The 13609-nt window shown below is 49.4% G+C and overlaps 1 protein-coding gene across 1 annotated transcript in view; it reads right to left on the reverse strand.

Moving 5' to 3' along the window:
* Nucleotides 1-13609, reverse strand: part of LOC147678936 (CD5 antigen-like) — a 385256-nt gene that overhangs the window by 56958 nt on the left and 314689 nt on the right. Inside the window, exon 4 of the mRNA XM_086944699.1 lies at nucleotides 939-1259. Coding sequence (XP_086800825.1) covers nucleotides 939-1259 — 321 coding nt within the window. The remainder of the gene's footprint in view (nucleotides 1-938; nucleotides 1260-13609) is intronic.

The following is a 13609-nucleotide window of genomic DNA, read 5'->3' on the forward strand; positions in this document are numbered from 1 at the left end:
TAAGATTCTACAGGTAGGGCATGAATAGCATTGAACTCAGGAAATAAGAGCATTCTGTGGGCGCTCCCCCTCTTTTTATGTGTGTTGCAGAATGCAGGACACATAGAAAGAGGACTATGCCTCCCAGCACTTGCCTGCACAAAAACAATTCTGAGAGGCGTTTTCATCTTCCGATATGTGCTGCAGAATGCAGAAAATGTTGCTCTTCATTCTGCCTGCTCTGGGAGGTTTAAAGTTTTGGCGCTGCCCGGGGTCTACATCATTAAGTAAAAATCTATGGCTGCTGCGTGGGAAAAAAACACTGCAACGCCCATGGAAGGCCTCCTTGACACAGAGTACGGTGGAAATAACACATGTATTGGTTACTTACTTTGAATTTACGCTTCTTTCTTCCATGATGTCTTCAGCATCATCTTTATACATCCTTTCTTATGACATTGATTGAGTTATTGCATCAAAAACATGCCTAGAGCCTGCTGTTGCTTTTCAATATAGAATAAAAAAACAATCTAAGTTTGAAAAGAAAAAACTAATCTGTTCCAACTCTTGGTTGTGCCTTGAGATGGACCCGTCTTTACCTTATAACCTGCACATACTGAAGGGACAGAAGTGACAGGTTCTGATGCTAGATGTAAGTTATCTGCATATAGGGTTGTTGCACTTGTTCTCCTTCTGCTATTGTTGCCTTCAAAGGCTTTTCAATCTCTGAAGGACATCGCTATAATCTCCAGCTCCTAATAAATCCAATTCAGTTTGCCAAATTACTTTTCTGAATCAAGTAAGATGAATATTTTCTTGTTTCATTCATTTTTCTCATGATTTTCGATAGTAATGTGTTGTTGTTATGACTTGTGCATTTTTTGATTAATCCAACTCTACTCTTTTAATTAGTTTGTGACTTTTGATGGTGTTGAAGGATTTCTGTGGGCTTCTCTTACCACTGCACTGCACTCCACTATCCCACCTGGACGAGCAGCTGTTGACTCCCCAGGAAGCGCGTGGACAATCAAAGAGAGACCGTTCTGCTCCTGTGCACCTGACGTCACTCATCCACACGGGGAAGACGCCATTTAGAAATATTTCATTTCTTGTTTCCGCTCTGGATGCTGATCCACAGTTGAGTTGTCTACAGACCACCTCAGCATCCTTCAGATCCCAGCCGTTATCACAGACCGTCCCCCAGCGATTCTCGTGTTTGATCTCCACCCTCCCGCGGCAGGCGTCCCCGGAATTCACCAACCGGACAGTATCAGCTCCCCCTGTGAACAAAGGACCAGAAAGAACAGGTTAGATTGATTGCAAGGGAATCTAATGTGTAAGAACAATTGTCATCAATTCTTTTGAATATCCATGCGCCCCTATTGTTATCTCCTTGTGACTACTGTGGCATGTGTGCTACCAGATCACACTCAAGCTAGTGCTCATAATCAACTCTGAACTCTTTCAGGCTACCCAGCTGACTTCAGGATGTGTATATTAACATTTAGGATAGTTTATGATGACTTGGTTGACTGACCTGGTGACCAAAACTTGACAGAGCCATAGAAAGCACAAAATATGTGTTTTCTTTTGGGGGAACTCATCTTGATGAACCCCCAGATTGTTCACCTCCCTACAAACATGTTTAAGAAAAGCACCTCCCTCTCTCCCTCATCAGACCTGCCAGTAGTTCTAGGTGAATAGTTAAAATTTGCTAAGGATGTGAAATTGAGTGTATCTGGTGCCTCAAATACACTCAGAAATGACAGATTTATGAGGGTTCAGAGGGTGGGTAGAGTGATGGGGTGTAAGAGCCCTGCTGAGATGGTGGAGACCCCCCTCTGACATCGCAAGAGCTGAACCACCCACCTTATCTAGAGCGCTGTGCCCGCCTGGCAGGGGAACTGGGCAGCCAAGAGCTCCACCAGAGCAGGGGGTGCCCCCAATGCTGACATGGCCACAGTGCCTCCTTTAACCCTCTCAGCATGTATTTAGTGCTCACATCTACACTTCCAACGCAGAGTTTATATGGGGCCTTCTTTGTACTCTATCCCAGGGAATGCCAAATCAGTCAAAGTTGCCCCACCTTAGATGGGACGGGGTATCCCTGAAATGTTTCACTTTTTATGAAACTTGGGGCAGGAACCAGCTGTTTATTAGCACCTTACTGCATGTGCAGGCTCTTAAACATGGTCGCCATTTTGGTTAATTTTAATTAAGTGACATATTTTGCTTTTGTGTGAGTAAATTGATACTTGTATAAATTGTAAAATTGATACTTGTATAGCGCACTACTCACCCGCAAGGGTCTCAAGGCGCGTGTACAAATACCGCTGTGGAACCCATCCTGGCTTTCCCTGTGAGGCGTCCACTCCTGGGCACCCCCAAGGTGGAGGCCAGGCATCCTTAGCGTTGTGGAGGCCGTTGTGGAGATTAAGCAAGCTATTGCTCAGAGTTGCAGAGTGGGACTCCATGATTGGAATAGGCACCGAGGCGAGAATTATCAGGTCCGTGGAATTTTGAGCCCAAGAACCACCGAGGCGGGGAATTGAACCCTGGTCCCGGGCTAGACCTCTGCATCAGGGTCTGCCGCTCTAACCAATGAGCCACACTTCTCCACAAGTGAGTCTGCCATACGTACACGAAGGCGCAAATTTACAAGCCCCTTGCAAAACAGTTACGCCGCTGTTGTGACTTATTTACAATGTGACGCATGTAGGGAGATGCGTCACTTTGTAAAGCCCTGCGCCACATTAAACCTGCGTCAGGCCACCATATCCTCTGTTTTGACTTACATTTTCAACACTCTGTATATGATACCACGTCCTGTTTTTTAACTTGGTCTTGCCGTCCATTCACCAATCACTTTCCCCACACCCCTGGAGTCACTTCATGTTTAGTTCCCACGTTCTTCCGAATAAGACATCCCACCCTGGTGGTAGATCGATCACTTAGCACCCTGAACCTGTGGTGCGACTCCTCTGGGCCACACGTTTCACAGTGTGCACCACTTGTGATGTGCTTTACGAAATACACTCATTTGTTATGAGTCCTGTTTCTGTCATTTCCAGCCCTGAAGAAGTCCAGGGTTTACCCCCCAAAGATGAAACACATGTTGGCTGGACTTTGTGATGTTTCCGGAATACAATGGGAACAAAAGAACATTTGCAATGAGACTAGACTTTTTGGCTTTCTACTTTGGATAAGGTGTATGGGACATCTAGGGAAATGAAAGCAATACAGGATGTAAGGACTGGACCATGTTATTATGGAGGCAGAATAATGAGAAGGCCAAAAGGGGTAAGTACCTGAATTACACACAATGCTTATTCACATGTGGGGTGAGGCGTGCCAACCTCGTGTGTGAAAGGAGAGTAAAGGACTACTCACAGTGAACCCAGCCGGGTTCTGTGTAATTTCAGTGTGAATCCGGGGGAAAAGAGAGAGGATACAGTGAATTGGAGGCATCAATATTAAAAAGAATGATTGTGCGACTGATCGAGTTTGCTACTTACCACTGGTGGTGGTGAATAAGCAGATGTGTGGATGATCGGAGGTCTACTGGAAAATGCCAGTAGCGGTGTTGAGCCCACGGTGGGGCGGTAATCTTTTAAAGTGCCAGGGTTGATGCCTGAGAAAAAACAGGGAATGTAAACCCGGCAGGAAGGCAAGGGGGGATGGGGGGGCAGGGTGGACCGCAGGTGGTGGCGGGGCAACGATCGTGTTTGAGTCTGACGGGATCCGAATGCTGGAATAGGGATTAGAGCTCCGATCTGCGTACACGAGGGAAGTACCGTACAATCATGAGTACGTGCGCAGGGAAAAAGGAAAAATGCTGCAAACTCAAATTTACAGTGGTATGGGAGGAGAGCAGAAGGCACGCATGTAGTGACAAAGCATGATAATGTGAAAAGTTGTATGTAAAATGAGATGGCCACGTGAGGACCTAAGGTAGCGTTCTACAGTGGGGAGAAGAATGAAAAGGTGTACAGTGTATCAGATAGACGCCAACAATTTACAACTTTCTATTCATAAAATATATTACAGAAAGCAGCATGGGGGTACATAATCACATAGGAACACTGAGTCTTACTAGATATAAACGTATTTACACAGAGCAACAAGCATTTACAATGCAATAGGTCTCACATTATGAAAGTTTGAGCTATTGGTATTGTAAATGATATTTTTTCTATATATGTGTTCGTACTTGCTATTAATAATTACTAATTTGCATTAGGTATTTGCATAAAGTATTCATTTTTAGCTGCATTGTCAAGTTAACATGCATGTTTCTTATCATTATAGTAGAGTTGTGAATCTTAAAGATTGCAAGGTAAGAATACAAATGTGAAGTATTGCAGCAAATTATATGTTGTTGGTATAAAAGAGACATAGCAAATATTTTTTTAAAGAAATTGTTTAGCTGCAAAAACGCAATATTAATCAGCACTCGGTATTATGATAAGTTGCGTGCTAGCTTTTTAAGCTGTACGTGTATTTTTATGGATGAATTTCCTGCAGCCAATAACATAGGAGTATCGTATTACGTAAGGTAACGTGCTCATGTAAGCGCGTGAAATCTGTAGTGTGCTTAGGCAGTGTTTAATCCTTAGGTGCTTAAGCATTTGAGAGGCCGCAAACAATACTCCCGTCAGCCATCATGCTGCTTGGACGCCCCCCCTTGTATGGCCCCACCTCAAGAACAATTTGAGCCCCCATCCGAAGCAGGCTGAACGCCAGGACCAGTACCCGCCACAAGGAGGAGAAGTGGGAGGCCCCGGCCGGACTATCATTCACAGGACCAAGCAGAAGCAGGTACCCTCCTCCCCCTCCCGATGCGCCGTTATGCTCGTCCATAGAGAGAACAAAACAGGTGATGGACCGAATGTGGATCAATGTCACACATTCACCCCAGTCAAAAGATCTGGGCACAAATCCATCGTTTTTTTGCACTCCACACCACCCTGGGTTAGACAATGGCGATATGCAAATCAGCTCTGACCCTGTGCCCCATGGGAACAGTCCAGTCCGAACTACAAAAGCCATGTCCTTCCCAGAACGGAATCAAGCATCCGAGGACCGGACCGGTTTCGAGGTAACACCTCTCATCAGCCCGGCTAGCTTGACTCCAGTGGTGTGGAGTGCCTGGGACCCACGTCTGAGCATCCCCAGCGCACTTATGGCGGAAATTGCGAACACAACAGGTGATGGACCGAATGTGGATCAATGTCACACATTCACCCCAGTCAAAAGATCTGGGCCCAAATCCATCGTTTTTTTGCATTCCACACCACCCCGGGTTAGACAATGGCGATATGCAAATCAGCTCTGACCCTGTGCCCCATGGGAACAGTCCAGTCCGAACTACAAAAGCCATGTCCTTCCCAGAACGGAATCAAGCATCCGAGGACTGGACCAGTTTCGAGGTAACACCTCTCATCAGCCCGGCTAGCTTGACTCCAGTGGTGTGGAGTGCCTGGGACCCACGTCTGAGCATCCCCAGCGCACTTATGGCGGCAATTGCAAACAAAACAGGTGATGGACCGAATGCCGTTCTGGGAAGGACATGGCTTTTGTAGTTCGGACTGGACTGTTCCCATGGGGCACAGGGTCAGAGCTGATTTGCATATCGCCATTGTCTAACCCAGGGTGGTGTGGAGTGCAAAAAAACGATGGATTTGGGCCCAGATCTTTGGACTGGGGTGAGTGTGTGACATTGATCCACATTCGGTCCATCACCTGTTGTTTTTGCATATTCCGCCCTAAGTGCGCTGGGGATGCCCAGACGTGGGTCCCAGGCACTCCACACCACTGGAGTCAAGCTAGCCGGGCTGATGAGAGGTGTTACCTCGAAACCGGTCCGGTCCTCGGATGCTTGATTTCGTTCTGGGAAGGACATGGCTTTTGTAGTTCGGACTGGACTGTTCCCATGGGGCACAGGGTCAGAGCTGATTTGCATATCGCCATTGTCTAACCCAGGGTGGTGTGGAGTGCAAAAAAACGATGGATTTGGGCCCAGATCTTTGGACTGGGGTGAGTGTGTGACATTGATCCACATTCGGTCCATCACCTGTTGTTTTTGCATATTCCGCCCTAAGTGCGCTGGGGATGCCCAGACGTGGGTCCCAGGCACTCCACACCACTGGAGTCAAGCTAGCCGGGCTGATGAGAGGTGTTACCTCGAAACCGGTCCGGTCCTCGGATGCTTGATTTCATTCTGGGAAGGACATGGCTTTTGTAGTTCGGACTGGACTGTTCCCATGGGGCACAGGGTCAGAGCTGATTTGCATATCGCCATTGTCTAACCCAGGGTGGTGTGGAGTGCAAAAAAACGATGGATTTGGGCCCAGATCTTTGGACTGGGGTGAGTGTGTGACATTGATCCACATTCGGTCCATCACCTGTTGTTTTTGCATATTCCGCCCTAAGTGCGCTGGGGATGCCCAGACGTGGGTCCCAGGCACTCCACACCACTGGAGTCAAGCTAGCCGGGCTGATGAGAGGTGTTACCTCGAAACCGGTCCGGTCCTCGGATGCTTGATTTCGTTCTGGGAAGGACATGGCTTTTGTAGTTCGGACTGGACTGTTCCCATGGGGCACAGGGTCAGAGCTGATTTGCATATCGCCATTGTCTAACCCAGGGTGGTGTGGAGTGCAAAAAAACGATGGATTTGGGCCCAGATCTTTGGACTGGGGTGAGTGTGTGACATTGATCCACATTCGGTCCATCACCTGTTGTTTTTGCATATTCCGCCCTAAGTGCGCTGGGGATGCCCAGACGTGGGTCCCAGGCACTCCACACCACTGGAGTCAAGCTAGCCGGGCTGATGAGAGGTGTTACCTCGAAACCGGTCCGGTCCTCGGATGCTTGATTTCGTTCTGGGAAGGACATGGCTTTTGTAGTTCGGACTGGACTGTTCCCATGGGGCCCAGGGTCAGAGCTGATTTGCATATCGCCATTGTCTAACCCAGGGTGGTGTGGAGTGCAAAAAAACGATGGATTTGGGCCCAGATCTTTGGACTGGGGTGAGTGTGTGACATTGATCCACATTCGGTCCATCACCTGTTGTTTTTGCATATTCCGCCCTAAGTGCGCTGGGGATGCCCAGACGTGGGTCCCAGGCACTCCACACCACTGGAGTCAAGCTAGCCGGGCTGATGAGAGGTGTTACCTCGAAACCGGTCCGGTCCTCGGATGCTTGATTTCGTTCTGGGAAGGACATGGCTTTTGTAGTTCGGACTGGACTGTTCCCATGGGGCACAGGGTCAGAGCTGATTTGCATATCGCCATTGTCTAACCCAGGGTGGTGTGGAGTGCAAAAAAACGATGGATTTGGGCCCAGATCTTTGGACTGGGGTGAGTGTGTGACATTGATCCACATTCGGTCCATCACCTGTTGTTTTTGCATATTCCGCCCTAAGTGCGCTGGGGATGCCCAGACGTGGGTCCCAGGCACTCCACACCACTCGAGTCAAGCTAGCCGGGCTGATGAGAGGTGTTACCTCGAAACCGGTCCGGTCCTCGGATGCTTGATTTCGTTCTGGGAAGGACATGGCTTTTGTAGTTCAGACTGGACTGTTCCCATGGGGCACAGGGTCAGAGCTGATTTGCATATCGCCATTGTCTAACCCAGGGTGGTGTGGAGTGCAAAAAAACGATGGATTTGGGCCCAGATCTTTGGACTGGGGTGAGTGTGTGACATTGATCCACATTCGGTCCATCACCTGTTGTTTTTGCATATTCCGCCCTAAGTGCGCTGGGGATGCCCAGACGTGGGTCCCAGGCACTCCACACCACTGGAGTCAAGCTAGCCGGGCTGATGAGAGGTGTTACCTCGAAACCGGTCCGGTCCTCGGATGCTTGATTTCGTTCTGGGAAGGACATGGCTTTTGTAGTTCGGACTGGACTGTTCCCATGGGGCACAGGGTCAGAGCTGATTTGCATATCGCCATTGTCTAACCCAGGGTGGTGTGGAGTGCAAAAAAACGATGGATTTGGGCCCAGATCTTTGGACTGGGGTGAGTGTGTGACATTGATCCACATTCGGTCCATCACCTGTTGTTTTTGCATATTCCGCCCTAAGTGCGCTGGGGATGCCCAGACGTGGGTCCCAGGCACTCCACACCACTGGAGTCAAGCTAGCCGGGCTGATGAGAGGTGTTACCTCGAAACCGGTCCGGTCCTCGGATGATTGATTTCGTTCTGGGAAGGACATGGCTTTTGTAGTTCGGACTGGACTGTTCCCATGGGGCCCAGGGTCAGAGCTGATTTGCATATCGCCATTGTCTAACCCAGGGTGGTGTGGAGTGCAAAAAAACGATGGATTTGGGCCAAGATCTTTGGACTGGGGTGAGTGTGTGACATTGATCCACATTCGGTCCATCACCTGTTGTTTTTGCATATTCCGCCCTAAGTGCGCTGGGGATGCCCAGACGTGGGTCCCAGGCACTCCACACCACTGGAGTCAAGCTAGCCGGGCTGATGAGAGGTGTTACCTCGAAACCGGTCCGGTCCTCGGATGCTTGATTTCGTTCTGGGAAGGACATGGCTTTTGTAGTTCGGACTGGACTGTTCCCATGGGGCACAGGGTCAGAGCTGATTTGCATATCGCCATTGTCTAACCCAGGGTGGTGTGGAGTGCAAAAAAACGATGGATTTGGGCCCAGATCTTTGGACTGGGGTGAGTGTGTGACATTGATCCACATTCGGTCCATCACCTGTTGTTTTTGCATATTCCGCCCTAAGTGCGCTGGGGATGCCCAGACGTGGGTCCCAGGCACTCCACACCACTCGAGTCAAGCTAGCCGGGCTGATGAGAGGTGTTACCTCGAAACCGGTCCGGTCCTCGGATGCTTGATTTCGTTCTGGGAAGGACATGGCTTTTGTAGTTCAGACTGGACTGTTCCCATGGGGCACAGGGTCAGAGCTGATTTGCATATCGCCATTGTCTAACCCAGGGTGGTGTGGAGTGCAAAAAAACGATGGATTTGGGCCCAGATCTTTGGACTGGGGTGAGTGTGTGACATTGATCCACATTCGGTCCATCACCTGTTGTTTTTGCATATTCCGCTCTAAGTGTGCTGTGGATGCCCAGACGTGGGTCCCAGGCACTCCACACCACTGGAGTCAAGCTAGCCGGGCTGATGAGAGGTGTTACCTCAAAACCGGTCCGGTCCTCGGATGCTTGATTTAGTTCTGGGAAGGACATGGCTTTTGTAGTTCGGACTGGACTGTTCCCATGGGGCACAGGGTCAGAGCTGATTTGCATATCGCCATTGTTTAACCCAGGGTGGTGTGGAGTGCAAAAAAACGATGGATTTGGGCCCAGATCTTTGGACTGGGGTGAGTGTGTGACATTGATCCACATTCGGTCCATCACCTGTTGTTTTTGCATATTCCGCCCTAAGTGCGCTGGGGATGCCCAGACGTGGGTCCCAGGCACTCCACACCACTGGAGTCAAGCTAGCCGGGCTGATGAGAGGTGTTACCTCGAAACCGGTCCGGTCCTCGGATGCTTGATTTCGTTCTGGGAAGGACATGGCTTTTGTAGTTCGGACTGGACTGTTCCCATGGGGCACAGGGTCAGAGCTGATTTGCATATCGCCATTGTCTAACCCAGGGTGGTGTGGAGTGCAAAAAAACGATGGATTTGGGCCCAGATCTTTGGACTGGGGTGAGTGTGTGACATTGATCCACATTCGGTCCATTACCTGTTGTTTTTGCATATTCCGCCCTAAGTGCGCTGGGGATGCCCAGACGTGGGTCCCAGGCACTCCACACCACTGGAGTCAAGCTAGCCGGGCTGATGAGAGGTGTTACCTCGAAACCGGTCCGGTCCTCGGATGCTTGATTTCGTTCTGGGAAGGACATGGCTTTTGTAGTTCGGACTGGACTGTTCCCATGGGGCACAGGGTCAGAGCTGATTTGCATATCGCCATTGTCTAACCCAGGGTGGTGTGGAGTGCAAAAAAACGATGGATTTGGGCCCAGATCTTTGGACTGGGGTGAGTGTGTGACATTGATCCACATTCGGTCCATCACCTGTTGTTTTTGCATATTCCGCCCTAAGTGCGCTGGGGATGCCCAGACGTGGGTCCCAGGCACTCCACACCACTGGAGTCAAGCTAGCCGGGCTGATGAGAGGTGTTACCTCGAAACCGGTCCGGTCCTCGGATGCTTGATTTCGTTCTGGGAAGGACATGGCTTTTGTAGTTCGGACTGGACTGTTCCCATGGGGCACAGGGTCAGAGCTGATTTGCATATCGCCATTGTCTAACCCAGGGTGGTGTGGAGTGCAAAAAAACGATGGATTTGGGCCCAGATCTTTGGACTGGGGTGAGTGTGTGACATTGATCCACATTCGGTCCATCACCTGTTGTTTTTGCATATTCCGCCCTAAGTGCGCTGGGGATGCCCAGACGTGGGTCCCAGGCACTCCACACCACTGGAGTCAAGCTAGCCGGGCTGATGAGAGGTGTTACCTCGAAACCGGTCCGGTCCTCGGATGCTTGAATTCGTTCTGGGAAGGACATGGCTTTTGTAGTTCGGACTGGACTGTTCCCATGGGGCACAGGGTCAGAGCTGATTTGCATATCGCCATTGTCTAACCCAGGGTGGTGTGGAGTGCAAAAAAACGATGGATTTGGGCCCAGATCTTTGGACTGGGGTGAGTGTGTGACATTGATCCACCTTCGGTCCATCACCTGTTGTTTTTGCATATTCCACCCTAAGTGCGCTGGGGATGCCCAGACGTGGGTCCCAGGCACTCCATACCACTGGAGTCAAGCTAGCCGGGCTGATGAGAGGTGTTACCTCGAAACCGGTCCGGTCCTCGGATGCTTGATTTCGTTCTGGGAAGGACATGGCTTTTGTAGTTCGGACTGGACTGTTCCCATGGGGCACAGGGTCAGAGCTGATTTGCATATCGCCATTGTCTAACCCAGGGTGGTGTGGAGTGCAAAAAAACGATGGATTTGGGCCAAGATCTTTGGACTGGGGTGAGTGTGTGACATTGATCCACATTCGGTCCATCACCTGTTGTTTTTGCATATTCCGCCCTAAGTGCGCTGGGGATGCCCAGACGTGGGTCCCAGGCACTCCACACCACTGGAGTCAAGCTAGCCGGGCTGATGAGAGGTGTTACCTCGAAACCGGTCCGGTCCTCGGATGCTTGATTTCGTTCTGGGAAGGACATGGCTTTTGTAGTTCGGACTGGACTCTTCCCATGGGGCACAGGGTCAGAGCTGATTTGCATATCGCCATTGTCTAACCCAGGGTGGTGTGGAGTGCAAAAAAACGATGGATTTGGGCCCAGATCTTTGGACTGGGGTGAGTGTGTGACATTGATCCACATTCGGTCCATCACCTGTTGTTTTTGCATATTCCGCCCTAAGTGCGCTGGGGATGCCCAGACGTGGGTCCCAGGCACTCCACACCACTGGAGTCAAGCTAGCCGGGCTGATGAGAGGTGTTACCTCGAAACCGGTCCGGTCCTCGGATGCTTGATTTCGTTCTGGGAAGGACATGGCTTTTGTAGTTCGGACTGGACTGTTCCCATGGGGCACAGGGTCAGAGCTGATTTGCATATCGCCATTGTCTAACCCAGGGTGGTGTGGAGTGCAAAAAAACGATGGATTTGTGCCCAGATCTTTGGACTGGGGTGAGTGTGTGACATTGATCCACATTCGGTCCATCACCTGTTGTTTTTGCATATTCCGTCCATAGAGAGAGCCACACGCCACACACCGAAATGCAGCATTCGAGACATTGCCCGTGACTAGACTACAAAAGCAGCCATCCCGCCCTTCACAATCAAAGCGACAATAGTGGCCAAAAACACCTAACTTCAAGCATCCAGTACAGGTAATGCGAGGGTATAAAAATACAGTAAAACATTGTCCACTTAAAACAATTGGCAACACACTTTGCAACACACAACAGCATTCGAGAAATTGCCAGCGACCAGACTAAAGTTAGATGCGGGCCAAAAAATGCTTATGATATGGCGATGCTTGTAGAAATAGTGGGGCGTGTATGTCGTCGTACCTAAGGTATTGTTTACAGTTTGCTACCGTATTTGTAGTTCGCTAAGGTTTTTTAAATGTACAGTTGAGTGCATATGAAGCAATATATTAAAGTAGTGCGCCTTTGTAAAATTTTACAAAGTCTGAATTGAGTCGCATTAATACTGTAAGCAACAGGCTAAATGGCGATATCATCTTTTAACTGCATTTTTCTTAGAGGTAATGCGAGCGTATAAAAATACAGTAAAACATTGTCTATTTAAAACAATTGTCAACACACTGTTTTGTGAAGGTAATGTGTACGTATTTGCGTTAAATGAAAAGGACGAATTGCGCATATGCGAGTCCCCAGCCAAACGCGTAGTAGGCATGGGCGAATTTTGCGGATCTCGCGTTCGCGAATTTTGCGGATTTGCGGATTCGCAATCCGCAAAATCCGCGAATTCCCGCGAATTTGCGGATTTTTTTTTTTTTTTGTGTTCGCCCGTGTTTCTGCCAGTTCGCGAGGGTTTTTACAATTTCGCAATTTGCGAACTTACCTGTCGGGTCGCAAGTTTTGCGAACTTGTTGTTTCTACATGTCCAGCCTGTTTGGGACACTCTTCTTCATCACTGCCACTCTCTGTCACCACTGCCACTCTCTGACTACTCATGCCACCCTCTGGCCCACCCATGCCACCCTCTGTTTCATCACCACACCCTCTGGTTGTCCAGTGTACATTATTTTCGGCAAAGCAAAGCACACCTTCCCTGCCTCAAGTGACCTGAATTAATTTGGGGCTGATTAATGTGTCACAGAATATTTTTTTAGCTGGCACCTGCTTCCTTAGTGCGCCCTGATTAGTGATCTTTTGCACTTGCTAAGTGCTTTCATTGTTGCAAAATTAGTTACAACACCTGCCCTGCCCCAACTGACAATAATGAATTAGGGGCTAATTAATGTGTCACTGAAAGAATTTAAAGTTCCAGCCTGGCACCTGCTTGTCTGCTCCTTTAGCTGTAAATCAGGACCTTTGTGGCATACAGTTAAGGTCAGAGCAGGGTCACACAATAGTTGCAAGCAGGCAACCGAATTCTGGAGGGCCCCCTCAGGAAGCAATACAAAGAATCGTTACAAATCATGAGGTTGACCTTTTGCACCTGCTCATTGCTTTTGCTTTTGCTGAAATCGTTTTGCGGTTTTTTTCGCGCTATTCGCGGGGCGCGGCGTCGTGCGAAACCGACCGCGGAAGCCGCCAATTCGTGCGAATGAGCATTTTATTTTTTTGCGGCTTGTTGTTTCGCGAGTTTTTTTGCAGTATTCGCGAGCCGCTTGCAGCGCAACACGCGAATTTACCCCAAGGTCGAGTACGGGCGCGGCCATTTTGTTTGCGTGACGTATTTCCGTTTCCGCCCGCTATGTATAATCTCGCGCAGTAAGCGCATTGCGAGTAGAGGTTCGCACGAGATCGCGCGGGAAATCTAGAGGTTCGCACGAGATCGCGAGGAAAATCTCGCGCGAACTGACTTTCGCGCTCGGAAACGGGCGCCGGCCATCTTGTTTTTCATTCATTTCCTGTGTCTGGGCATGGTGTTTAATCCTCTTGATATCTTTCCCATCCTTT

This window comes from Lissotriton vulgaris, chromosome 11 (assembly GCF_964263255.1).
Source record: "Lissotriton vulgaris chromosome 11, aLisVul1.2, whole genome shotgun sequence".
Taxonomy (NCBI): domain Eukaryota; kingdom Metazoa; phylum Chordata; class Amphibia; order Caudata; family Salamandridae; genus Lissotriton; species Lissotriton vulgaris.